Consider the following 26,033-nt stretch of genomic DNA (forward strand, 5'->3'; position numbering starts at 1 on the left):
TAAAACAAACAAGACAAAATCATAAAACATTCAAAGACAAAAAACAAAATCAAAAATAGTTAAACAAAAAGAAAAAAAAGAAAAGAAGAAAAAAAAAAAAACAAAAATAAAAAATAAAGAGTAAAATATTGACTTCCCATTTGTCAAAGATCAAATCAGTTATAAGTCTATAATATATAGCAATCCTGTCTCTTAAGTCATATTATAAAATCACTTTCCTCCAGTAGTTATCTTACTTAATCATCAAATCTCATAAACATTACTTTATTCTTTCCACAAAAAGTCAAAGAGAGGTTTCAATTCTTTAAGAAATATATCTATCAATTTTTTTTTCCAGATAAGCATATCGATTAATCCATCTCATTACTAATTATGATAATCTTATTGTCATAACCATAGTCAAAATAAACATTTCAATTAATCCATCACATCAGAATCTGTTAGGTTCAGTAATTTCAGTAGCCATTGTTCTATTATCTCTATTAGTTCCATTTTCCATCTTCCATCTTCAGTAGTCTTGTTAAGTCCAGTAATTTCAATATCCAATCTTCCATTATCAGTATTCCATAATAATCTTGCTGTCAAAGCCATAGTCATATAATAAGAGTCTGATGGGAATTACCTCTATCCCAAATATTTTCTTGCCATCCATTCTGAATAAGTTGCTGAAATACTGCTGTAAAATCATATCTCTGTTCTTTTTTTCAAAATACACTGGGTCATCTCTTAAAAGTTTTTCCATTGTCACATGGCTGCAGTTAATTCCATAGATTTTCTCTATATTGGGCTCCATCACATCATTCCAGTCCAGAAGATAATCCATGCCATTGATAACTTTATCTCTAGAATCTTCATTAATTTCTTCAGAGATAACATTGAGTTCCAAACAATAGATTTTATTTCTAAAGTCCATAGACTCCAAATCTTGTTCCTGTTCCACGTTTGTTCCAATCTCCGGGATCTCCTCTCTCACAGGGACCCCTATTCCAGTCTCCAGGGTCTCCTCTCTCACAGGGACCCCTATTCCAATCTCCGGGGTCTCCTCTCTCACAGGGACCCCTTCCAGGGTCACCTCTCTCACAGGGACCCTTATATCTTTAATCTCCTGCTTCATTTTACTCAATTCAATTTTCGTTATCTCAATCTCATTCATTATTCTCTGAAACATAGTTATTTCCAGATTCTCAGCCACTTTCTTAATTGCCATTTTAAAAGAAAAATATAGGAAAACCACTTCTTATTTCAGCAACAATTGGGTTAATACTCCAAACTTGGTGACATCACAGTATAAACAGAGCAGACAGCCTTATCTCTCCAATAGTTAAGTAAACAAAATGCAGTTCCCAGGATTGAAGCAATTAATGGCAATCGTCAAGAAACAGATTCGTCAAAATAAAATAGACCAAAAAGAGAGTAGTCTCAAAACAGTATAATATTTTTCAAAATAAAAATCTGGAATAGAAATCCCTCTTCTGTGTGTATCTTTAGAATGCAAATCCAGGACAGCTTTTTGCAACAAAAACAGAGATAAGCTATTAATTAGTGCGTAGCAGAGAGAAGTTACGGCTCCCCAGTGAGATGTCAAAAACCGATCAATCTGGCAAATCTCTTTTAAACAGCAACAATTTAAGTCAAGTAAAAGAAAAATATAGAAAGAAGGGTGCTTGCCTGTTAGTGCGTTCTCTCTTAGAAGATAAGATGAACGTTCGCTTTAACAGATAGAGCTTGCTGTTGAAAATCCGTCCCACCTTCGTCGGCTGGACCTCGTCCCATAAATTAATGAGATCTGGTCGTCCCAACAAAAATAGGCTTTGAGGTTAATCTCTTCGTTTCTCCCTACCCGGGAGAAGTTTAATCAGTCAAAAAAAAAAGAAAAAACTGACTGATATATCTGAATAAGCTTCTTTTGAGGCAGGAGCCCGTCTCAAAAGCAGGCACAGGCTAAGTCACCCTTCCCGGAAGTGCGTTAGAACAGTGATTCTTAAACGATTTATAGAAGAGGCTGTAGCGCAATGGTAGAGAACATGCTTTGAATGCACAAGGTCCCAGTTGCAGTCCCTGGTATATCCAGGTAGGGCTGGGAAAGATCCCTGTACAGCTGCTGCCAGTCAGTGTAGGTAACACTGAGGCAGATGGACCAGTGGTCTGACTCGATATAAGGCAGCTTTCTGTGTTACCAGCGGAAAATGTCATTTGTTTCTCTAGTCCTTGCACAGCAGAGCTTCTTAGGAGGTGGTGCCCATATTTAATTAGTAAAGGGTGCCATTTGGATTGTCATTATAAGGCACTGAAACGTCTTAAGCTGGCAAATTGTGAGGAATTTGGAATTGAAAGTCATCTCCATCAGTGTGCATCTTGGCTGGCAAATGTCTCAGAGACGCTGAGCATATTCATAAGCCACTTTATTGCCTAGTGATGCCTATCCTTCCCCCTTCATTCTGTGTATTCAGTCCTGCTGCACTGGAGTGTAGAAGGAGCTGCATTTCCATATGGAAACCTTTCCAATGGCTTCCCAGGCGGGGGCCATAATCTGAAAAACAGCATTTTGAGTAGAAATTTCAAGAGGGAGTGTACAGAGTCACATCTTTGGCATCTCATATTATTATTATTATTATTATTTCTTACAGTAGTGACCTGTACAAGAGCGCAGGATGAATGATGCATATGATTTTTAAAAAATTGTTTAGCAGTGCTATAAATATATGTGCCAATAGCTGTAAATAGCAGTTGCTCAGTGTGGTTGTGGATGTCCCTTCTTGTTTCAGTGTTACATTCAGAATCAGAACTATGAAGAGGGGGGTCTGGAGCTCTCAGGGGCTCCAGTCACGTCACAGGGAATATAGTGTGACAACAACACAGGAACTGGGAGTGTTCTGATTGTTTTAATTCTGATTGTTGGATAGTTTCCATTAAATAGTCAGAAAACTACAAGGAGTGTGGCTGGGGCTTCTAGGAGTCAGGAAAGGGGTCCTTGTAATGCTCTGCATCACTGAGGCAAATGGGGTTGAGTTTTTATTCAGAATTCATTGCAGTTTCTTCTGGCAAGGAGACCCCATTTTGAAGCCTGAGGCCTTCCCAGACACAGCCCTCAGTTCCTTACCTCCACCTTTGCGGAGAGGGAATTGGTCTGTGGTAGAGCACCTGCTTTGAAGGCAGAAGTCTCAGATTCAATCCCTGGCTTCTCCAGTTGAAATGAGCCAGGAAAGACTCTCCGCCTGAGGCTCTGGAGAGCCGCTGCCAGTCAGAGTAGACCGTACTGGGATAGATGGACAAACAATCTGACCTGGCATAAGGCAACTTCCTATGCACCTCCGAGTACTTCCTGGCCCCAGTATTTGAAGCGTCCCAGCCCCAATAGTGCAGGAGTCCTCAAAGCTCAACCTAGGAGAAGAGTGTACTCTGAACACAAGCTCAGGGCACATTCCTGTTACCATAACCTGATTTCCTGACATGAGGGAGTGACTTTGAGGCAGGCTCAAGCTTTTGTAACAATCCCTGAGGTGGTGTTAAACTCCTGGCACTGGTTTCACCCCAGTGGCCAGCAGGGTGAACCCTCTGGGTTGGCCAGGTCTGGTGTCAACTGAACTTGGGCAAGGCAGAGCTAAGTTCAAATCCCTGCTCAGCCCTGAGTGCCTTGGGAAGCTTTGGGCAAACCAGGGTTTCCTGACTTTAATCCCATCTCTGCAATGGTGCCCTGCGTGCCTGCTACATGCACTACGTGTGGCTCAAGCTATGACTCCTGCTCATGCTCACAGTTGTGGTTCTGGTTCCAGCAGTAGGAAACCTGGTTTGTGGAGCAACAAGGGAACCCGCCCACAAGAGTGTTCGGTTCTTAGAAGACTTGAGGCACCGGGCCCATGGACACAAATTTACTTTAAAAGTTGCATATGCTAAGTTGTATGTATAGATGCACATTTCAGCCAGTTTTCAGAGGAAAAGCCATTCTGTAAGCAAAGGTTTTTTTAAAAAAAAGTATAAAAGGTGGCAGTGGGAAGGGACAGGAGATCTGGGCCCGGTGCAAAAGACTCAGGGCTCAGGCCCCCTTGGCTGCAACACCTCTAATACCCAGCCTAGCAGAACACTAGCAGTGAAAGAGCTCCCTCTTGTGCATTTTTTGTGAAATGCCTCTCGTTAACCCATTGCTACCATCCACTTGCACTTCTGGCAGCTGTCCATTCTTTTTGTCTCTAGCTGGTCATTTAAGTGTTTATGCTGTTTGTATCAGGGACAGGGAATCTGTGGATGTCCAGATGTTGTTAGACTTTTATCTGTCTGTCTGTCTGTCTATCTATCCCACCCATCCTCCCAGCAGGAGCCCAGAGCAGCAAACAAAAGCACTAAAAACACTTTAAAACATCATTTATTTTTATTTATTTATTATTTGATTTACATCCCGCCCTTCCTCCCAGCAGGAGCCCAGACTTTAAAATACATTAAAACTACAACTCCCATCATCCCTGACCATTGGCCAATGCTGGCTGGGGCTGATGAGGGTTGGAATTCAGAGAGCTAGAGAGCCATAGGTTCTGCATCCCTGATTTACATTGTTTGCCAAAGGTGTGAATAGGACAAATATGAGCACATGGGTGGACAAGCTGGTGCTCCTGTATTGTCGACTGAACAAGGTCACTACCCAGTCCTGTGCCATGTTCCCCCCACCCCACCCATGGCTCTCACTGTGGTACTCTGCGGGCCTGGGACTCTTAGGAATAAGGATCATGATGTAAAATCAGCAGACGCAACAGCCAGATGCCTTCTTGAAACCTTTCTTTCCTCTCCTGCCTTGTGTAAGCCTTAAGATGAAGTAGCCTGTGGCTAACTCATATGCATTGCATATGAGTTTCCCACAGTGCCTGCCTTACATGTGCAGTATCATAAGGAAGCATAGTAGCAAGGACAGGAGCACCAGCAGCTACTATGAACGACGGGCAAAAGATGAGGTGTGTGTGTGGCAGGGGGGAGAAACAGAAGCTCAAAGGGCCAGTCGGGAAGGCTTGGCAGCCATAATGTGGTTGGCCTTTGGGGGAACAGGGACTTAGACTGCAACCCTGTGTATACCTACCCAGGAACAAACAGTAATAAGTGCAGTAGGGCTTAGCCTCCAAGTAAAGATGCATAAGGTTGGGCTGTTTGTGATTTAAAGAGAGTAATGTGGAAATCTAGACTTCAAGATTTTCTTCTGAAACGTGGGGGTTGTTTGTGGCAAATGGAAATCATCAGCTGGCAACCCCTGAGACAAATCCAGACTGCTGGGGGGAGTGCACCACCTGGTTTACCAGCTTCCAGTCTAGAGATGAAGGGTGCTGTCCGTGGAGGGGTCAGTGGTAGTAGCAATGGGTCTTTCCTACTGAATCACTTCGCTTTATTACACTGAAATGCAGACTTTCTTTCATGGAACTCAAGGCAGCAAGTGCAAGGTTCCCAGTCAGTCTCCCAACGAGACCCAGATCTGCTTAGCTTCAGCAAGGTTGCTATATTATGAGCTTTCAGACCGTAGTTTTACGTGAAACTAACTTGATTCTTCTCTCTCTCTCTCTCTCTCTCTCCCTCTCTCCCCCCCCCATTCCAATGTATTTCCCCCCTCTAGCTCTGCAGAGTTTGGTTTTTCTGCCCTACAGTGCAGGCAGGTTTGGCTTATCTCCCCAGTGCCAAGTCATTACTTGGATTCATCACAGCTAGTCCCTGTTTCCCCCCACCAGCAGAATTCTACCTACTTCATACTGTGGTTTTGCCGGTTGCCATAAACCCGTAGATCCGAACTTGCGGTACGACTGCCTCACACAAGCTCGAGTCTGTGGGTATGTGTCGACCTTGGCCAGGACATCCAGACATCTTGCTGCACCGGACCTACTGTGTAGCACTGCGGCTTAGGCACTCTTCTCCCTAACAGTTGGTGACAGCTGATGTCCCCGCAGGGAAAGCAGTAGTTTGACCACTTCCAGCTTCCCATCTCTGCTGTCTTTCAGCTGAAAGTGTAGGGGAAAGAACAGAATGTGGTCATGGGAATCAGTTTTCTGAGAACCTCTGCTTTTGTTTATTAAAAAACAACAAGATTCTAGTCCTTATGCCTGTGAAGATACGCTTGAAAGTGAATTGCTGAAATTTCAGAAGCCAGAGAAAGTGCTGTGTAAGATTTTAGTGGAGGGGCAGGAGCATGCCTTCAGTGCCCTACATAGCTCCATGCTGCTCCCCATGATAAGCAAATCCAGATTCAGTGATGCTAATAGTAGTAGCAGTAGTAGTAGTAGTAGTAAATTATGCAGAGGCAAAATGGTGTGTGTTTGCTACATTGGCTTAATTTAAACAGGTTGTAGCATTTAGATTGCCTGGGAGCAGTTTTTTGTTTTTAGCATGCAGCAGACATAGCCCTGCCAATGGCTCCATGACCAGCATCAGCAGTGGCTATGGTTGGCATATGCTGGGGCCCATTCACGTTGCTCTTCTTATCTCCCATGCATGCAAGTTGCTGAATCTTTTTTGTGATTTATAGGCATAGATTTTGTAAATGCTCCCTAAAAGTAACAGTCTTTGCTAATCTCAGATGCACTGAGGCTGGCTGTAATGATGCAGTGATAAGGGAAAGCATTTTTGACATTCTAACCTGATTTGGGACTAGAAGAATCCCCAAAGAGCCTCTTGTCTAAAGGTCCATGAAAATTTGGAGCTGGGTGTTCCCTCTTTTACATGTAGCTGGGGGGAAGCCAAACCTCTCTGAGAAGAAAATGTGTGCCATGTCCTTCTTAAGCGTGTAGGTTTCCGTGATCTTAGAGAGGGCAAAATTGACCATTTTCTGTCACATGGTGGAGCCAAGGGAAAACCTACAGCTGGACTCCTTCCTAGCCTATGAATGGCCAGTATCTTCAGTCTGCAATGCAACTAATCTCCTCCTGCTGGAGTACCACCACATTTCCAGATGAAACCTGGGGGAACCTCCCTCTCCTCGTTCTCCTCCTCCTCTTCCTCCTCCAATTCTGCTGCGTGCCTCGTGTTGAGGTAGTAGGTTGTATGGTTTAGAATAACACCATCAGGAGATAACTGTACAGCCTCCTAGCTTTCCCCGGGGCAACGCCACAGTACAAGAGACAACTTGGTCCACTTGGCAGCGGGGAGTCAGCCGCCATAAGGGTGAGTAGCTATGAGATTTCCTGTTGCAATTTGGCTTAACCTCAGAAACTCCGTGCTGTAGTTCAGTGTGTGGTAGTGCACCAGAAGACAAAAGCACGTGCAAGGCCATTGGCAGTTCCTAAGGCTGGAGAGTGACAATGATTTTAAGAGAGTTGAAAATGGTTTGAGGGAGGCTTCTCTTAGTATCGTGGAAGACACTGTTTTCTTTTTGTCCTACCGTTGCGTTTGGTCATATAGGTTTTAGAAGCTATGCAAAAACCTCAAAAATCTGTTTGATCGGAGGAGAACGAAGGATGATTGTGCACACCATCAATGTTGATCCTGCTTTGAAACATCAGCTGGGGTGGCTACGTATGCACTGCCAAAAAAAAGTGTGAATGGATTTGGATAAAATGTGCATATGCTAATTTATATGTATAGATGAAAATTTAGAAATAATTACTGTAATTTACATAGAAATGCAATACAGTTGACCGTAGTGGGGCAGAGTGTGACCAGATGACTTGTGTACCTGTTCAGTCTGCTGTCAGGGTGCTCACTGTTTCTGGGCATCCTTAAGGCCCCTTCTGCTCTCTCTTACTTGTGGTTCTTTGTCTTTAAACTATATTTGATCCAAACAGCCCTTCAAATAGAGAGTTGTGCTCTATAAAGCAGGACACACGGCCATCCTATCTTCAACTTTCTAGGAAAAACAAACAAACAAGGCTATATTTCTCCAGTTTCAGAAGTCAGAGAGGTTGCTGAATAAGATTTTTCAGTAGTCAGGGATTGTCATGGGGGGGGGGGGACTGGAGGTTTTCAATAGTGTAAGAACATGTGTATTATACTTGAGAGTTAAAGACAGAGATGTGTCTTCTTCCACTGGATGAATGGCATAGTTGTCATGGGTGCTGACCTGCAAGGGATATCAGGCTTCTTATTTGTTATTTATTAAAATTTATATACCACTTGATTGTAAAAAAAAAATACCCCTCTAAGCAGTTTACAACAGATATTAAAATGATCGATAAAACAGTTAAAAACAAGTAATTTAAAACAAGTTAAAAACAGCAACAGATAAAAAAATATTAAAACACATCAGCTTCTATGCATCTGGATAGACTTGCCTAAACAAAAGAGTTTTAAGCAGGCCCCAAAAAGAAAACAGCGAAGGTGTCTGCCTGATGTCAATAGGCAAGGATTGCCAAAGACATTGGTCTTGGTAGTGGTTGCAAGAAATGACATTGGGCCTAGGAGAAAGACAGGGAAAGGCATGTAGGTGCCACAGGTTTACTTGTTGCATTTTTATCTTGCCTTTCATCCAAGAGTGGCAGACAAGGTGTTCCCCTCAGTTTTGTCATCAACAACCCTGTTAGTTGGATAGACCGTGAGTTGGTGACTGGCTCAAGACCATGCGTGAGCAGAGATTTGAATGTAGGCCAAGTACAACATTCCATCAGTTACACCACATGGCCTTTCCTGATGGGAAAGGTCAATGCCATCTCTTACGTGTGGTGGACAAATGCTGTGTGTAAGTTACATAGCAGCAACAAATGGTTTTGTAAATCACTTTAGGAGAAATTAGAGTGCCTAAAGAGTCCTTAGAGCACATATGATGAGGCAGTTCATGTCTCGCCATAGCAGCGTGTGAAAATGTCAGCTGTGCAAGTGTTCATTGAGCTAAATTGTGATTGGGCATATTGCTGTGTGATATGCGCAGTCTCTTCACAAACTTCTAAATGCCCCTTGTGTTCACGCAATTGGACTGGTTAACTAGTGCACAGATATGAATTTGATTTGTATTCCCTTGACAATGGAAGAACAAATGGTGGAGATTCTGGATGAAGGACTTTGGGGGTGGCGGTAGGAGTGATACCTATTCCAGATAAATTCTGGAATAAAAAAATGCAGGATCCTAGAGAGTGATCTTTTAGTTCTAGTATAGTATGTATATGGGGAGGGTGATATCCATTTACAAAATTGCCTATGCATAGAGGTGTTAGAATATGTGGATTTAGCTGTGTTTGGTAACCTTTGCAAAATGGTGTGTGGTATGAAGTGACTCTTTGTTTTGCTCTGTAAATTGTCCTTGTTTGTGCTATGAGCAGCTGTCTGGTGTGGCATGGAAGCTATATTATGAGATGTAGTCTTTAATAATGGCACAAAGCCCTTGCAGAAGGAAATGTATGGAGTTAGGAAGTACCACTTTTTCCCATGAGGGAATGGGATGTACCTGTGGGCACAGGACGTGTACTTCTTTTAGGGGAGTTATCTATGTGGGGAGAGGCAGCTTCATTTGCAGATGGGCCACTTTGTGTTTGTGTGTATCCACAGCTGCCTCTTGTGTCCTTGTCTAGCTATGCCATGTTATGTACATCCTTGCGGTGCATTTGTGCTGTATGTGCACACTTATATGGAGATCTTGTATTTCAAATAAGAACACGAGGACCGTGTCTTGCTGGGGTAGACCAAAAGACCATCAGATCCAGTGTACAGCATCCAACAGTTAGGAACAACAACATAGGAACAAAATAAGCTGTCCTATACTGAGTCGGACCATCCAGCTCAGTATTGTCTGCACTGACTGGCAGCAGCTCTCCAGGGTTTCAGGCAGGGAGCATTCCTAGCCCTACCTGGAGACAGCAGGGGATTGAACCTGGGACCTTCTGCAAGCAAAGTAGATGCTCTACCGCTGAGCTATGTCCCTTCCCCTGAAAGTGCCAGCCAGATGCTTCTGGAAGCTCAGAAACTAAGCATGATGGTTTTGGCCATCCCCATTTGACTTCAAGGATCTGGTACTTTGAGTTGTACTGCTCTGAAAATGTAGGCTCTGTTCAGCTGACACGGACAATTAAGACTGACGATGTAGTCCATGATTTTTTCTGATCCTCTCTGGAAGCCATCTGAGCCAGTGTATCCGTCAGCCACTTACTGCACTGTGTCCAGCATGGATGTGCAACACTCCTGTGCTATCCATGCAGTCCCCTGGTCGTTGCATGTTTCTGCATGCAGAGCCTTGTATGCCGTGTAGCTCTTTTTGTAATTTTTTCACAATGTGACCATGTGTGGTGGTGTGCTTTGCGGCAGGTCATGAAGCACTGTATGTCCAGCTCTCAATTGGTGTGGCGTGGATTGCCTGTGCAGGATGACTTCTTTTTTTTCTGTGTTGTGTTTCGCAGATGCTGCATGCTCTTGTCTGTGATGGGTATGGAGCATAGTGCAGGTCTGTAGGCAAAGTGCTGGTCCAGCCCCACCTGCCTAGTTCACCTGCTGCTCATTGTCTCGGTTTGCTGCCATTTGAATTTTTCCCAGCCAGCTCCCTCCTCTCCTCTTCTCTCTCTCTCTCTCTCTCTCTCCCCGCCACTCCCTCTTCTCCCCTCCTTCTCTCTCTCCGCCCTCCCTGCCGTCTGGATCCAGGCAAGTCTGATAAAGTTCCATTCCAGACAACAGCCGCATTGCGTTGCTACAGCATAGACAGCGGCCCAGGGAGAGGGAGAGAGAGAGAGAGAGGGAGACATACAGCCAGAGCTAAGCGATGATGGGGAGACAGAGGAGAAAGAGAGAGCATTCATCAATACGCACATCCGTGAACCAGAGCCAGTGCCAAGGACAGAGGATGGCAACCAAGGAGGGCAGACAGCAAAGAAGACAAGAGCAGGTGAACCTTTCCTCTGTGGGCACAGGAGTTCACCAGCCATGTCCTGTCAGGAAAAAAATTGGCAGGGGTATAGGGAGGACCAGGATGGAGACAGAAGGAAAGGGGGTGGGGGGTGGGAGTGAAAGAAGCAGGTGAGAAGAGAACAAGGGGAGGGGAAAGGACTGACACAGACCAACAAAAAGAAGGAGGATGGAAGTGGGGACAGAGGAATAGGGGCGGGTGGGGTGACAGGTGGCATGCAAGGTGCCAAAAAGGAAAGGGGCATGGGTCAATATCCAAGAAGCCTTAAGTACAAAGCTTGGGTGGCGATGGGGAGGGTGGGGGAGGTGAAGATTAATGACCCAGAGTAACAAGTTTGACAGTGAAGAAGGGGAAATCTGTTGGGTGGGTGGCCATCATCTTCCTTGGAAACATGACAAGCTGGTAGCTGTAAAAGAATGTCATGCATGCATTTCCCCTTCCTTGGAGACAGACAGACCCACACGACACTTGAGAGAGAGAGCTGCCCCAGGTGGCAACTGTTGAACCCCAGAGAAAGAGAGCTTCTCTCTGTGTGCAGCTTTGCTTCCGCTCATCCCCAACGACAGGATGGAAAGATGGCATTTCCTCCCTCCCCCCCGGGGGGGGATTCTTAACAGGGATCCCAGCTGCCACCCCACCCCCCCGGGTGCTTCCTAACATGACACACCATGGATCCATGCTCTTCTTGAGGGCTCAAGCACATGCCCATGAATTCTTGCCTTGCTCCCCACCACCACCACCAAAAAAGGTGGGCATCCTATGCACACATCTGAAGGATGTTGTACCTACAGGGATGTGCACATGCCTCAGGGCCCACACCCACTTTGGGGATTCCCATCCTCAGACATCTTACATACAGAAATCTCTTTTAGCAACATGACTTGGTCCTTTCCTTCTCCCACAAAACTCTCTCTCTCACACACACGCGCACACACACACACGGAAGAATCCTTCAGGACTCTTGGGCAAGGATAAAGAATTCTGTGTGAGGGAACTGGATGTATGTGGAAAACAGAAAGACTGGGAAAATGGTCTTTAAAATATTTGCCGCAGATCTGTCTTTGGTTGTTCGCAGGGATAACTCTGTGTGTGGTGGGGTGTGTTTGATGTGGCAAGTTGAAAGCCAGGTGGAATGTATGCAGGGTAAGTTCTCTATGCAGACAGAGGGGGTGTGACATGCCACATGTGTGTGCCACAGATGAATCCATTGTGGGCATGGGGGCAGTGTGCATGGAAGGTCCTTTGAAAGAGAGGGATAGTCGGGTGGAGGTGTGCATGCATGGAGAGGGCATTGTTTGTGATGAGGATGGCATAGTGCGTGGGTAGAGGTGTTAGTGTCAAGGTGAATGCATAAATGAAATCTATGTACAGGAAAACATGCAACACTTATGTGTATTGTGTGCATGGGGTGTGACTTGAGAGAGAGGCGGCAGGAGTGTTCGCTGTGCATGCCATGGTTGTGATTGTGCAAGTTCTTGATCCTCATTTCGACAGAACTCACTTGCATATCAAAGACCCCAAGCAAGGGCATGTTCAGGGTAGTTAGTTCACTCTGTGAGGAGTGTCTGTGTCGTAGCATGTTTAAGGGTGGCTGCATCCAACAGTCTTGGGCTGATGAAAGTTTGGTGTGCCTGTGTGAGCGTGTTGTGCATACATCATGAGCTGGGTATAGAGTGATTTGTGTATGTGGTTGTTGGCTTTGGGGGGGATGGGGAGAGGACTGGAGTCCTTGGCGGATGATTGAGGTTGTCTGTTAAGATGCCCTTTTTGGAATTGTGTGTATGAATGTGTCTCTCCTATTATGTCGCAGAACTGTTCATGGTGTGGCTCATCTCACCAGCATCTCCGTCCAGTGACAGCAATGAGAAACCACCCTGACCAGGTGAGTGGGGAAGAGAGAAGCATCCTTTTGTGTTTGAGGACTGGCTCCGAGACCTTCTACACCTCCCTCAGACATGGCAGATTATGCTTTTCCATGCAGCATTTTTCAGTGTCTTTCTCTCCCCCCTTGGTGAATCTCTGTGGCACTGCTCCCTGGGGCCTTCACACTGGCCACCAAGGGCTGTTTCAGACGATGACTGCATTCAGGCCCATTCACTTCTTTCAAACTATGGGTCAGCCAACGTGCTTGCCACAAGCAGACACTGCCCCTTTATCACGGCACCTCAAAGCAATGTGTGTTTGCAGTAGCTTGTGGGAAATGAGTCAGACAGCCCACCACAAGCAAGGGCCAGCCACAGGCTGAAGAATAAAGCAGCTGCCCTAAGCACCATGTTTGTGGAGACTCAACCCTGACAGAACTGCCAGTTCTTTGTGAGGAGAGTAGTTCATTGCCTTGGTGGGACTTGGGCTGAGATGCGGGCCTCTCACCCATGGGATGAGCTTAACATGGCCCTGGATACTCTTTTCAGCTGCCTGGGCCAGCACATTTCCTTGACTTGAAGCTGACCCAGAGAACTGAGCCTGCCAGACAAGCATTGAAATCCACTTCACCTTTCTGTGTCCTCTGGCATATGCTGGAACATTCCAGAAATGTAGGCCCGTCCCTTATCCAGCATGAAAGGGAGTCTTCCTGGAATCCTAGTGGGAGCGAAGGCCTACGATACAGAGTTGCCTGTAGTACAGCGGGTTAGGCCTGAGGCTGCCCATCCCCCAACAAGCTCCTATCATATGTTACCCAAATATTTATATTCCTGCATCCTCACAGTTGCTTCTCCTTGCTGGGCTCGAAACTGACTCACTTTTTGCAAACTTCTCAATTGGTGTTCATCAAAATGGAGATCAAGCCAAGGCTTCCTCCAAACCAAAAAGCATCCTTTAGAAAACTAATGGTTTCCTTCAGAACTTCCATAGATTTCCCACAAGAGTTCCTGTAATTAAATGTGTTTTGCCTGCCCTAGTTTCTTTTCATATCTGCTCAATTTTTATATTTTATTTTACCTTATATCCTCCCAAACAGCTTTCAGGCTCTACCTAAAATCCCTTTAAAATATATCACTCCTTATTTAGTAACTGGCTCTGATGCTTTCTTTCACCATAACCTGCATGAATGCACATCACCCTGCTTTCAGGGTGGTTCCCTACTCATACCTTTTGCAATTGTATTGTGCCTGGGGCAGACCCTTTTGGTTGTGTGGTGAGGCTCAAGACACCCCACTTTCTGTAGTAACAAAGCACCTTTAGGGGAATCACACTTTCCAAGGTCTGTTTACAGCAACTATTATTTATTTATTTATTTGTTACATTTATACCCTGCCTTTCTTTCACCATGGAACCCAAGGCAGCATACATGTGGTTCCCAGGCAGTCTCCCATCCAGGCACTGAACAGACCCAGACCTGCTTAGCTTCAGCAAAATGGTGGCCTCATGTGCCTTCAGACCATAGCCTGGGACCATAGCCTTGACTATAATACTTGTACATTTGGGATGGGGAACCTCTAGACCTCCAGACATTGTTGGATTCCAACTGCCATCAGTTCCCACCAGCATGGCCAGAGGTAGGGAGGATGGGAGTTGTAGTCCAGCAACATCTGGAAGGCCACAGGTTCCCCATTTCTCATTTACATCAGAGTTCCCCAAACTGCGGTGCTCAGCCTTGGAGGCAAAAAACCTGTTAGTTGCCGCAAAGTATGAGTAGAAGGTGAGTGGCAGTAGAGAAGGAAAGGGAGGAATGTAGGGCCCAGACCTTTGCGCATTTTGTTCCTGATTGCTTGCGTTCCATTGTGGGAGGCAGAAGTCATGGGAAAAGACATTGAGTTATATTCAGTGGTCATTCTACTTAGAGTAGACCCATTTAAATTAAATGGGCTCGACTAACTTGGGTTTTTAATGTCAGTAGGTCTACTCTGAGTAAAACTGAGTTGGACACAACCCAGGAGGTTTGGAGATTAAATAGATCTAGTTGTGGGAAGAGCTGGCAGAATAAAGAGGTTGGTTTCTAGACCCAGGACAAAATGGGAGGTTGTAGACCACCCCCACCCCCACCAATGAAATGAGAAATGCAAGGCTTCAAGCTTGCTGGGATATTGCATTCTTTGGCCTAGAATCTTTTCTTTCTAGTCTCCGATATTTGGGGATTGACTGCAGATACTCAGTTGTCTTGTGTGAGAACACTCTGAACATGTTCAGGAGAATTTCTTGTTCATCTTACTTTTCATGTCTCAAGATTTGGCTTTAAGAATAATGATCCATACTGGAGGGGCAGTGCTGAACCTCAAGAGAGTCCTGGAAAACACGGATCAAGACCAGGAGTCAGTTGAAAATGATGATTTATTTGGCCACTCATAACTTCCTGGGTGGCTTACAACAAAATATTTAAAAACCCATATACAATAAAAATTATAAGCTAACAATAATTCCTTGCATAAAGACAGTATAAAATAGTTTATAGACTGGATTTAAAACACAGTTAAAAAGTGGATGAATAAAAAGGTCTTTTTACCTGACGTCAGAAAAACCGTAAAGAAGGTGCAAAGTAAGCCAAAGGGGATCTTTAGGCCCTGTTCCAGGTGCCTGTGCCAAGTGAAGTGAGGAAGGTGACTACTGAGTAGAGAGCCTTTAAGTGTGTTTTAAATCCAAGCTTTAAACTGTTAGATTATTAATTAGATAAAAATTATGTTAAAAAGTAGCAGGGTGTTTTGTTTTATATTTTAATTATTAGGGGAAACTAAAAGAAAAGGAAAATTAACATTGACCCAGTTCTGCTGAATTTAAAGGAACGTTATTAAGACTTCCTTGCATTTCTGGACTGGCTGTCACCCCACTGCTTTGCTGTCTTCTTCTGCAAAGGAGGGAAGTTTTGGGGATATCAATGAAACAGGAGAATAAAGGTCACTCAAGAGATTTGAGAATCAGCCATGAAAGGCATATTTGAGTCTAGCAATAGTTGAGGACTGGAAATTTGCCTACTGTTTTTATTCCTGTCTTGCTAACCTCACGGTGCCTTGTCTCCCCCCTGTTTTTTTCCCTCCCAGGTTGAGGAGTCACACAGGGAAACCATCTCTCCCCCCCCCCCGTTCCTTCCTTTTATATTCCCCCATTATCCTTTCTCTGACTCCCTGCTTCTTGCTTCCTTACTTCCCGGCATCCTCTCTGTCCCTGAGACCCTTAACCTGTGAGGAAGCCCAGAGGTCACAGGTGAGGTTCTTGGGAACTGAGCGGATAGCCCCCCCCCACGACCCCCAACATCAAGGTTCTTATCCAGTTCCATCAGGATGGTGCAAAGGGGCTCCGTAGGCCAAACTACTAGATAAATTTTGAAATGGTGTGGCTCTCTCAGTCTTCGAGAATGATGAAGACAACAACTGTTTAAGGGGATTCCATGTTATGCTGGGGGAGCACCCACACCCACAGAAAAGCACTTAAGATTAATGGTTTTCACAGCAGTGGCCCAATAGCATATATGGCCTTTGCACTACAAACCCTTAGGGGAAGACATCCCTTCTCCATCCTGCTCTAGTCTAAAATTACTCTAAAATTTCTGTGTCCACCATGTACCAGTATGATCTCCTATCCTAAGTACCAGGACCACAGAAGATTTACCTGTACTAGCAACGCAGTAGTGAACAACTGAGCTTCCTCCAAAAGGAGGTTAGCCTACTTAGGGTTATCGGAGACAGCAGAGTGCAGAAGCAAACTAGGCTGATTTGATTTGAGTGGGTGCATCAACACTGGTTTTCAATTATTGTTGGTTTTTGCAAAGAACCCTGGGAATTGTAGTTTTGTGAAGGTACCAAGAAGTCTCTCTCTAAGGATCCCTGGACTTCTCCTTGTCCCCTGAAGCAGTCCCTACAGTTCCCAGGATCCCTTGGAGGAAGAGAAAGCAACATTTACACTAGCAAACATCAACAATGAAAGGGACACCCAGTCTGTTCCCCTTGTGAATTGGCAATGGCAATGGTGCATGCGGCACTTCCAGGCTGCCACTGACAGTCAAAGAGAGGAGGAGAGTTTTGTGTGCTTATCCATTGCTGCTGTCAAGCAACAGCAGAGGAGGTGGGGAGAGCCTTTTCTATTCCTGTGTGCACTGCTGGTTTGCTCAAGCCACATATATAATCCATTTGCTCTTGTGCAGCCCATCAAAGGCCTCCACGCAGGCATAGCAGTGCAGCTTGAAGGATGCAGCTCACCCACAGCCTAAAGTTATCTCTGGCCACCAGGAAGTGGCATCCATCCTTCACCAACCCAGCACCAGGGCTTCTGCTGGGAGGAAGGGCGGGATACAAATTAAATAAATAATAATAATAACTGATTTCTGGTCACTGCACTGAAACCTATTCCAAGTGAAATCAGAATTTCTGGATTTGCCCGATTGGACCATTATTCATGTATCAAAGAAGATCTGCCTGTTCTTCAGCAGTGGAATTCTATCACCACTGGGAAGCATCTTAAGATAACTGGATGTGCCTTCATCATGGGTGGTATAATACCAGTAATACTGAAGCATTCTTGATTGGGTCCATGGGCTAATTCTTTACCACACACGGGCAACCTGCAAGTGGAGGCCTTCAGTGTGGCCCACTCAGATGCCTGAGTTGCCCCCCAGTTACCAAATTTATGCATCCAAACAGTGACCCTGCTTGAGTGGGGAGGCGTGGCCCTCTTCCAAACAGGGAAATAAGAATGTCTTGCAAGTGTAGATCCCAGGGGTGTAATGGTCCAGAGTCTCAGGGGGTCTTAGACCCCTTACTTTTTGGGGAGCAGGATCCCTATGCCTCCAGCGTCCTATGAGCCAATCAGCATGAAAGAGGAGTGTGTTAGCCACTGAGAACAATCTTCTTACATGATTCTTTGTCCTTTCCTGTTGATTGGAGCCCATCAGAGTGAAAGAAGGTGAGCCAGCCAATGAGAAGACTTTTCTCAGTAGCTAACACTCCCTTTGCATGTTGATTGGTTCCTAGGGACATCTGTTGTTCTGGGAGAAGGTGCACATGGGAAGGACAAAGGAGTGTGGAAATGATGACGGAGAGCAAGTGAGTGCGGACATGACTATGAGAGGGCCTGGCATGACTATCATGAAGGGACCCTGCACTTCTGAATTGGTCACTATGTTACTGGTAGATCCCACTGGAACTACACTTGCAAAAGCTCTCCCTGCTAGGGCCTGTAAAATTTACCAGCACCAATATACAAGCAATGTTTAGTCACAGAAGCACTCGTATAACATATTAATTGTGGCACTCCAGGAGTGGATTCTACTGGCATTGCCAGCGTCAGAGACTCTGTGTGCATATTTGTATATCGGGTTGCTGCCAATTTTTTCAAGCTCCTGAAAATTTTCATTGGATTTGGTGATCTGGCTGGGTAGAACTCCCTACAGAAATCATTGGATGAATTCTTTTGTGGGCTAGCAGTTTCCCCCAGTGTGCAAGCCATGTTGAGAGGTCTCTAAATCCTGCCGTGTATCAGTGACATAATCTACATGTGCCAGAACCTAGTGGTCCTGGAACCTCTGTGGGCTTCGTAGCATGGATTTGGCCCTCCCTGCCTCCTCACATAGCATAATCTAGGAGGGGAAGAGATGGCTCCAATTTGTGGTTCCAGAAGCTCTAAATGTTCTAGTGCTGTTCCAGGAGTATCACAAATCTGAATAATTTCAGCAGACTTCTGGAGAGATAATCCAGTAAATCTACATTATTTACAAATCAGATACTTTGTGTTTCACCCATCCCTATCTGAAAAAAATTGAGCCTAGTTAAGCTTCCCCTTCGCAATAAAATCCCACTCCCTCCTCAGTAATTGTCATGCTGTGTCCACCAGAGCATGGCTGTTTGCAGATTAATTGGCAAGAGTTCTCCAGGGTATTGGCTTGGGGTCTTTTCCAGCCCTGCCAGCCAAGGTCCCTAAACTGGAGATAACATGGATTGAACCTGCAACCTTCGGCATAAAACGCATGTGCTCTGCTACTGATCCTAGGTCTCTCAAGTCATCACTGACCAGTGCTTTCCACAAATATCCTTATATTGGGGGGCAGGGAATCTCATAGCAGGGACATTTGGGTCATGTTCTGAGGGGGAAAAAACCCTTACACAGTCATTCTGCCCCTTTCATAGTCCGACTCTGCACTTAAGACCCTCTGGCCCAAAACAGTTGATTTCCTAGCTGCTGTGCATCATTACAATGTTAACAATTGACCCTGAACTGTGATTTATTTATTTATTATTTACATTTATATCCCACCTGTAAGGAGCTCGAGGTGCTGTACATTGTTCTCCCCTTCCCCTTTATCCTCACAACAACCCTGTGATGTTGGTTAGAGATGGGGTCTGGCCCAAGGTCACCTAGTGAGCTTCATGGCTGGGTGAGGAATTGAACCTTGAGTCCCAGATCCTAGTCCAACACTCTTAAGTACTATACTACACTGGCTCTAGGTGGCCTGTGAGCCACATTGGATCCATGAGATATATTTATAAGAAGCTGCCTTAGATTGATTGAGCCATTCTGTCAAGCCATACTTTAATGTGAGAGCACATTACTTCATGCATATAATAGCCCATGTTCAGTCTACGGATCCAGTGAGCCTTTGACTGACCCATGGAGCCTCTTGCTCTTATTTCTGTTGTTCATCAGGCAGCTTTTGTCCTGTTGCCAGTGGCTACCAGTGCCTCAGCTACAGGGCTTATGTTTCATTATGTGACTGCATGTGCATTCCATGTCTAAATGCAGTTTCCTAAAGAAAGTGGCAACTGGGATGGGAGCAGAAGGTACATAGGTTGATCCCGATCCAGATTTTGATTTGACTCCCAACTGAGGAAAGGCCAGCCTTTCTGGATTGAAATTCTGAGAACTCTCCCATTTCTGGTTCAATTTGTGACACCCAAGGAAAGCCCTCCAGTGTGTGGCCCATCTGCCTTGTATCCAGACTGCAAACTCTAAGCGGGCAGAGATTGCCTATCCTGACCTGAATAAACTGACAGCTAGTGTGATGTAGTGGTTAGAGTGTCATACTGGGACCTGGGAGACCAGGGTTCAAATCCCTGCTCAGCCACGAAGCTCACTGGGTGACTTTGGGCCAGTCACTGTTTCTCAGCCTAATGTACCTCACAGGGTTGTTGTGAGAATAAAATCAGGGGGGAGAGAACTATGTGCGCCACCTTGAGCTTGAAGGAAAGATGGGATTAAATGGAAATAAATACGGATGCTGTGAACAGCTTAAGGGTTGCCAGTGATGAATTTATGTGCCACAATATGCTTAATATAGGAGCAAATGAAGCTAAATCTATCCAGGAGGTGTGTGGCTCAAAACCTCTGTATAGAAGAATGTGACTCTTTACTGCAGGCTGAACTGAGGGAGGATTTCTACACCTACCCCCACCCGAGGGAGCAGGTTTGACAGGTGTCTCTGTGCCTTTAAGGCTCCTCTGAGGAGACACCATCAAATGGCTGATCCCCTCTATCACAGCAGCGTTGGGCTTCATTCTTCCCCCTCAAGAAAATAAAAGGATGCCTGTAGGATCACCTTGGCAAAATCTTGTCTTGCGTGTTTTCTGTTTCATTAAAGAAGGAGCTGTCCAGCCGTTTTTGTTTTGTTTTTAAGATAGCCTTCCATGTTCCAAGGGCTCTGCACAAGTAATAGAGGCATGTTTATAAGAATAGGAATTGGCTGTGCTAGTGAGCACTTGTCATTCTTCATTCTGTCCTAGAGAATGTTACATGAGAAAGGTGAAAGAGTTGCCAGTGGTATGGAATACTTTACCCAAGCATGAGGCCTGTTAATTGGGCATAAAAGAAACGTGGTCTGAGCTTTCAGAGGATGCCGTATAGCCCACAGCTAGCTGGCTGTGTGTTGGTCTGCTGATGCAATGCAAGTGATGCACTCATTTCTCCTGACTAGAGGAAAACAAATGGTAAAGCACACACCTGCCGCCTGTCTGCTGCAGGAAGCCATTCTCAGTCATCCCAGAGAAGAGGTAGAGGAGAGGCAGCATAGGAAAGGCTGCGTTTTCCAGTGGATTATTCTAGGTGGTTGCTTAGGGCAGCACTTTTGCAGCAGTATCAGGCAAGAACACCTCTTATCATGGGTACTTTACTGACCAAGACCAGCAGAGGGCAACATCAGAATGGAGAGCTCAATGGTAAGGAGAGTCCAGGCAACAACCAAGAGGGTCCAGCAGCTGTAATGAAAGTGAGAAATGCTTGCAACTCAAGCTTGGTCTGATTTTTTATATATATATAAGCAGCATGTGAATCTTTACTGCATTTCTATATTGGTTTTTTATATACAAATGTATCCAAGATGGCTTGCATACAGTGAAAACAATTAAAAAGTGGGCTTTCAGGACAAGGAGCAGCGAATGGAAAAGGGGGTTTATCACACGTCAGTGGTGATAAAAAGGACACAGTTCATAGGGTGCTACTCATGCAGTCACAGATTATACAGCATTCATTATTGCAACAGAAGCACAAACTGATTTTCCTGCTACACAATGTTGTCATTTATTGCTGGGAAAGCGGAATTTCCCCACATGAGCAGTGACACCTTCAAGAATTTGGCGGGGGGGTGGATATCTGGAGCCACTGCATCAAGTGAATAATAACTGCACTACATTGAAGACAGATATGAAGACATATTTTGACTCCTCTGCAACTCTGAATGGACTGCATGTTATGCTTGTAAAAAAAAATTAAAAAAAAGATTAGTCCATCAGGGGTATTCTTTATTCCAGCTTTCATCAACCTGCTACCTTCCAAATGTTTTGGACTACTACCAGCCCCAGCTAGTACATGTGGGGGGGGGGGCTGATGGAAGTTGTAGTGCAAGCCATCTGGAGGGCTCCAGATTCACAAAGACTGCTTAGCCTCTTGCATTGAGTGGGGGGGAGTATGGAAGATACTGCAGTTGAAAAGGTACCCAAATTTCTGCTCACAAGAATGTTATGCTCTATTCCAGAATCATCTATATACACACTTCCTTACGTATGGTTTAAATCTTGGTTTACTACCTCTAGTGCCTCAAGCATATGGAGAGCTCCTGTAAAGCCAAAAGAAGCCTTTTTCAAAAATAGACCTTCAGGCAAATTGCCTCTGAGCATGTTGAGAGTGCCTTACCCGTCTGGATATGCTGCTGAATCTGGTTTTTATGCTCAAACCTAGCATGGGAATGGCCCCACACACCGCCCTATCTGAAAGGTGGTTTGGAATAAAATGGCATGCAGTGATGGTAGACTATATAAATGTAGACATTAACGATGTGATTGCACAGGTGTATACTGTGGCAGCAAACATATGCACTGACAACTACAATCTTTTCTGCTTTGCAGCCTCTTAGTTCAGATAACTGACTACACTGATATAATTGTCCCTGCCAATTCTTCCTGGGTTGCAATAGCAAGAAAAGCAGCCCCCAGAATTACTTCTGTCCAGCTTCTAAGATGGAATCCCTTGGAAGAGGAACATAAAAGATTTGGCTCCTGGAGCCTAAAAGGTTCCCCACCCTTAGCCTAGGCCCAACCTGGTGCCCACCAGATGTTGTTGGACTACAACTCCAATCAGCCCCAGCCAGCCTGGCCAATGCTCAGGGATGATGGTACTTGTAGTCCGGCAACATCTGGAGGGCACCATGTTGGAGAAGGCTGCCCTAGGCAGCACTGGGTTGGCCCCACATGGAGGAAGCCTTTTCCTCCTGCTAGAGCAAGGGTAAGGAACCTCTTTCACCCTGAGGACCACATTCCCTTCTGGTCGACCTTCCGAGGGCCACATGCCAGTGGTGGGCGTGCAGCCAGAGGCAAAAGTGGGTGGAGCAATGAATCTACATTTTACCTTTATTCTGTAGGCTAGTTTCTACACACACATACATCCTCTATGCTCCATCAAGACAAGCAAGAGGCAGTATAGACTTCAAAGGCATATTTTAGCCAGGCAAAAACACTAGGGATGCAAAGTGGGGCAGTTGAGGGGTATGGCCTGGAGAGAGGAGGAATGTTATTGGGGAGAATTCCAAGGGCCAGATCGGCTTGGAGGGCCACATTTGACCCCCAGGACCTGAGAGTCCCCACACACACACATGCTATAACAACCTCCTCTCTGTCCAGATGGCTAGCCTCTATCCACCTGAAGCATTGGCCCTGTAATGATGGAACCCAACCTTCCCGGGTGGTACAAGCAGCCCTCACTTGCTGAACCAGACCTGAAAGACCAGGTGCTGAAGTATATCACTACCAGCTTTAAGGAATTGGCTGTCTCTCCTTTCAAGCATCCTGGAAAAAGCAGTAAACTGTTACTGGATTTTTCTGATGGTATTTAAACACAAAAAAATGCCTGAGGGAGTGCATCACAGGGTGGGGATTTGAAGCAGCAGAAATGGAGGTGGGCTGGAGGGACACAAAGGTTGGGACTGAGAGTCTGAGGGCCCAAGGCTGAGCTTGTTTTGTGGAGCAGCCTTCTCATTCCTTCCCTATTGATTTAGCTGTCATGGGTAAGAGCAGCTTCTGCTATCTCACTCTCTCACTCTCCCCCCCCCCATTTAAAGGACATGTTCTTAGCTTCAAGCTGAGCTGTCTGGTTTCCATGGAGACAGAGGTCTGAGGCCTACAGATCCCTCCTCTTTCCCATTACTGCCACCCATGCACACACATTCTCCCCCCCTCCTCTGCCGCCTGTAGCGGTGCCAAGAAAACCAAGAACTGTACAGACAGAAGGCGCGGACAGTGGGGCATCTTTCATCTTGCCAGGGTGAGTCGTCATTCCCTCTTGGCCTCTTTGTTTCAGCAAAAGCCGCTAATGCTGTTACTAATGTACTTAAAACATGAGATCCTTCGGTTGGTTGTCATGAACAGGTATCTGTGGTGGACAGGTGCGAACACTAAAACTCTTGTCCAACCCAGAAGGCAAAAAAGTCGTATTTATTGATATAACACATTCCTATTTTGGCTTTCCATCTAATTCTGGGTCCTTTATTAAGTACAATAAAGACTCCATACAAAAATCACCTAAAAGTCATAAAAGTTAGGGATTTACATCCAACCCACGCATAAGCCAGTGTGGTACAGTGGTCAGAGTGTTGGACTAGGATCTGGGGGACCACAGTTCAAATCCCTGCTCAGCCATATCTGTGGGTGACCTTGGGCCTGTCACTGTCTTTCAGCCTAACCTACCTCACAGGATTGTTGTGAGGATAAAATGGAGAGGAGGAACCATGCACACTATCTTCAGCTTTTTGGAGGAAAGGTAGGATATAAATGAAATAATACTAATAACCCACACAAACAAGAATTGTGAACATGGCATAAGCTTTTCTGGACTAGAGTCCACTTCATCAGGTGCATGATGTAATCCTCAATTGCAGGTATATAAACACATGGTTATAATTTTGTACAACTATCATGTCCCACTTACCTTTTTCTTTAAACTAAAAAGGCCCAAATGTAACCTTTCCTCATAGATGAGTTCATGCTCCACCCCCTTGATCATTTTAGTTACCCTTTTCTGAACCTTTTTGAGCTCTACAATACAGTATTATTTTTGAAGTGATGCCACCTGTAAGTAGGACCTATTTGGATGGCTGAGAGTGGAGCGTAAAGTCAGGGATTCTTGAGGGATCTTTGTGGATTCATATACAAACTGACCTGATGCTGGCTGCCCCTCTCTCTGGCTGTGTGGACTGAAAGTTAACAATCCACTAGAGTTTGCTCTTCTCCAGATATCACAACACAGTTTTCAAAAGTTTACATGTATCAAAATATGTTTTCAAATACTTGTTTTGATGGGAAAATATATCTAGGAATACATATTTCTACATGCATTTAAATGCAAATTTTCAGGCAGACTTAACAACATGCAGAATTAATGCAGAAACAGGAATGAATGGATTTGGAGGTAAACACATGTGAAAGTAACATGAACTGAAAATAAATTGATTTGCCCATCGCTAAGCAAGGGATGATAAGGGTGGAAGATTTTGAAGTAAACCCATAGACAGCTTTTGCTGTAAGGAGAGTTGTGCTGAATGTGAAAAGAACTAGGAAGCCAGTGAAAAGATTTGAGGAGTGCATTATATGGCTTGAATGTCGAGAAAGGCAACTATTTCAGACCCCTTTCTGAAATCCTGGAGAGCCACTACCAGGGTAAACAATACTGAGCAAGACATATCAATGGTCTGACTCAGTGTAAGGCACCTTTTAATGTCCCTATGTTTATTTACTTTTGCTTCAGAGTAGTTTATTTCATTTATTAATCACTTCCCATGAAACATACTGAAGTGATTAATAATAAAAGCATTAATTATAAAAACATATATAAAAGCAATCTGAAATCCAGTAAAAATATGGGCAGGGATAAAGATCTCCACTTAAAAAGCTTGTTGAAAAATAAAGATCTTCAATAAGCACCAAAAGGACAATAGGGACAGCGCCTGTCTGATATGTAGTGGGAGCGAATTTCAAAGGAGAGGTGCCACCATGCTAAAGGCCCAAGTCCTACATTGTGCAGAGTGGACCTCCGGATGAGACAGTATCTGCAGGAGGCCCTCTCCCGCAGAGCGCAGTGATTGGTTGGATATATATTAACCTAGTTGGCCACTGTGAGAACAGGATGCTGGATTAGATGGCCTGATCCAGCAGGCTCTTCTTACGATCTTATGTAATGACAGAGATGACATTTTAGGTTTAAAGACCTCATTGGCAGCTACCACTTTGTACATGAGCCATGAAATCATAACCAACTCTATGGAGCTCCCTTATGACATCAGCAAAGGGTTCTTTTCTTGGGTGTGGTTCTGCTCCAGCAATTTCCTAGTCCTGTTTGGGATGCTTACGATGATGTTTATGGGATGCCCCCTGCTCCTCTGGCTGGCTGTTTCCTCCCAGGGAACAGCTTGCCTCTTGTGTTTCTCCGACCACCAAAAACGCCTTCGTGTTTGCCAGCACTTTTTTGGCCACCAGAGTAATCAGCATGGGGCTTGCCTGGCAACTATGGAAAAGGCCTTTACACCTTTCACCAGAACTCAGGTGGGTGAGTGCCGTCCAATTAAGTAGTGAAGCAAAATGGACGTGTTTGCACATATGCCTGTGTTCTAGGTGCGCAGTTCCAGGTGTTCCAAGGTCATGACAAAGTTCCTGGATCTCAGAGCTTGACCTGAATTTTCAGGGGTTTAGCTTTCTTCACTGCAGCTCCATAGCCAGAACTGTGTTAAGGGAGTCTAAACGGGCTCAGTTATCCCAGTGCCTTTGTAGTAATAGGTCAGAAGAACACTGGAAGGCGGGAGCGAGTGAGCAATTGGATAGAATACTGCCTGCGCACTTTTTCATCTAAAGGT

At 45.0% G+C, this 26,033-nt stretch overlaps 1 protein-coding gene across 1 annotated transcript in view; it reads left to right on the forward strand.

Annotated features, from left to right (window-relative positions):
- Positions 1–26,033, forward strand: part of SPACA6 (sperm acrosome associated 6) — a 75,788-nt gene that overhangs the window by 34,843 nt on the left and 14,912 nt on the right. The window contains exons 4-5 of the mRNA XM_061597739.1: positions 12,594–12,665; positions 23,865–23,947. Of these exons, the coding sequence (XP_061453723.1) occupies positions 12,594–12,665; positions 23,865–23,947 (155 nt within the window). The remainder of the gene's footprint in view (positions 1–12,593; positions 12,666–23,864; positions 23,948–26,033) is intronic.

This window comes from Rhineura floridana, chromosome 15 (assembly GCF_030035675.1).
Source record: "Rhineura floridana isolate rRhiFlo1 chromosome 15, rRhiFlo1.hap2, whole genome shotgun sequence".
Taxonomy (NCBI): Eukaryota; Metazoa; Chordata; class Lepidosauria; order Squamata; family Rhineuridae; genus Rhineura; species Rhineura floridana.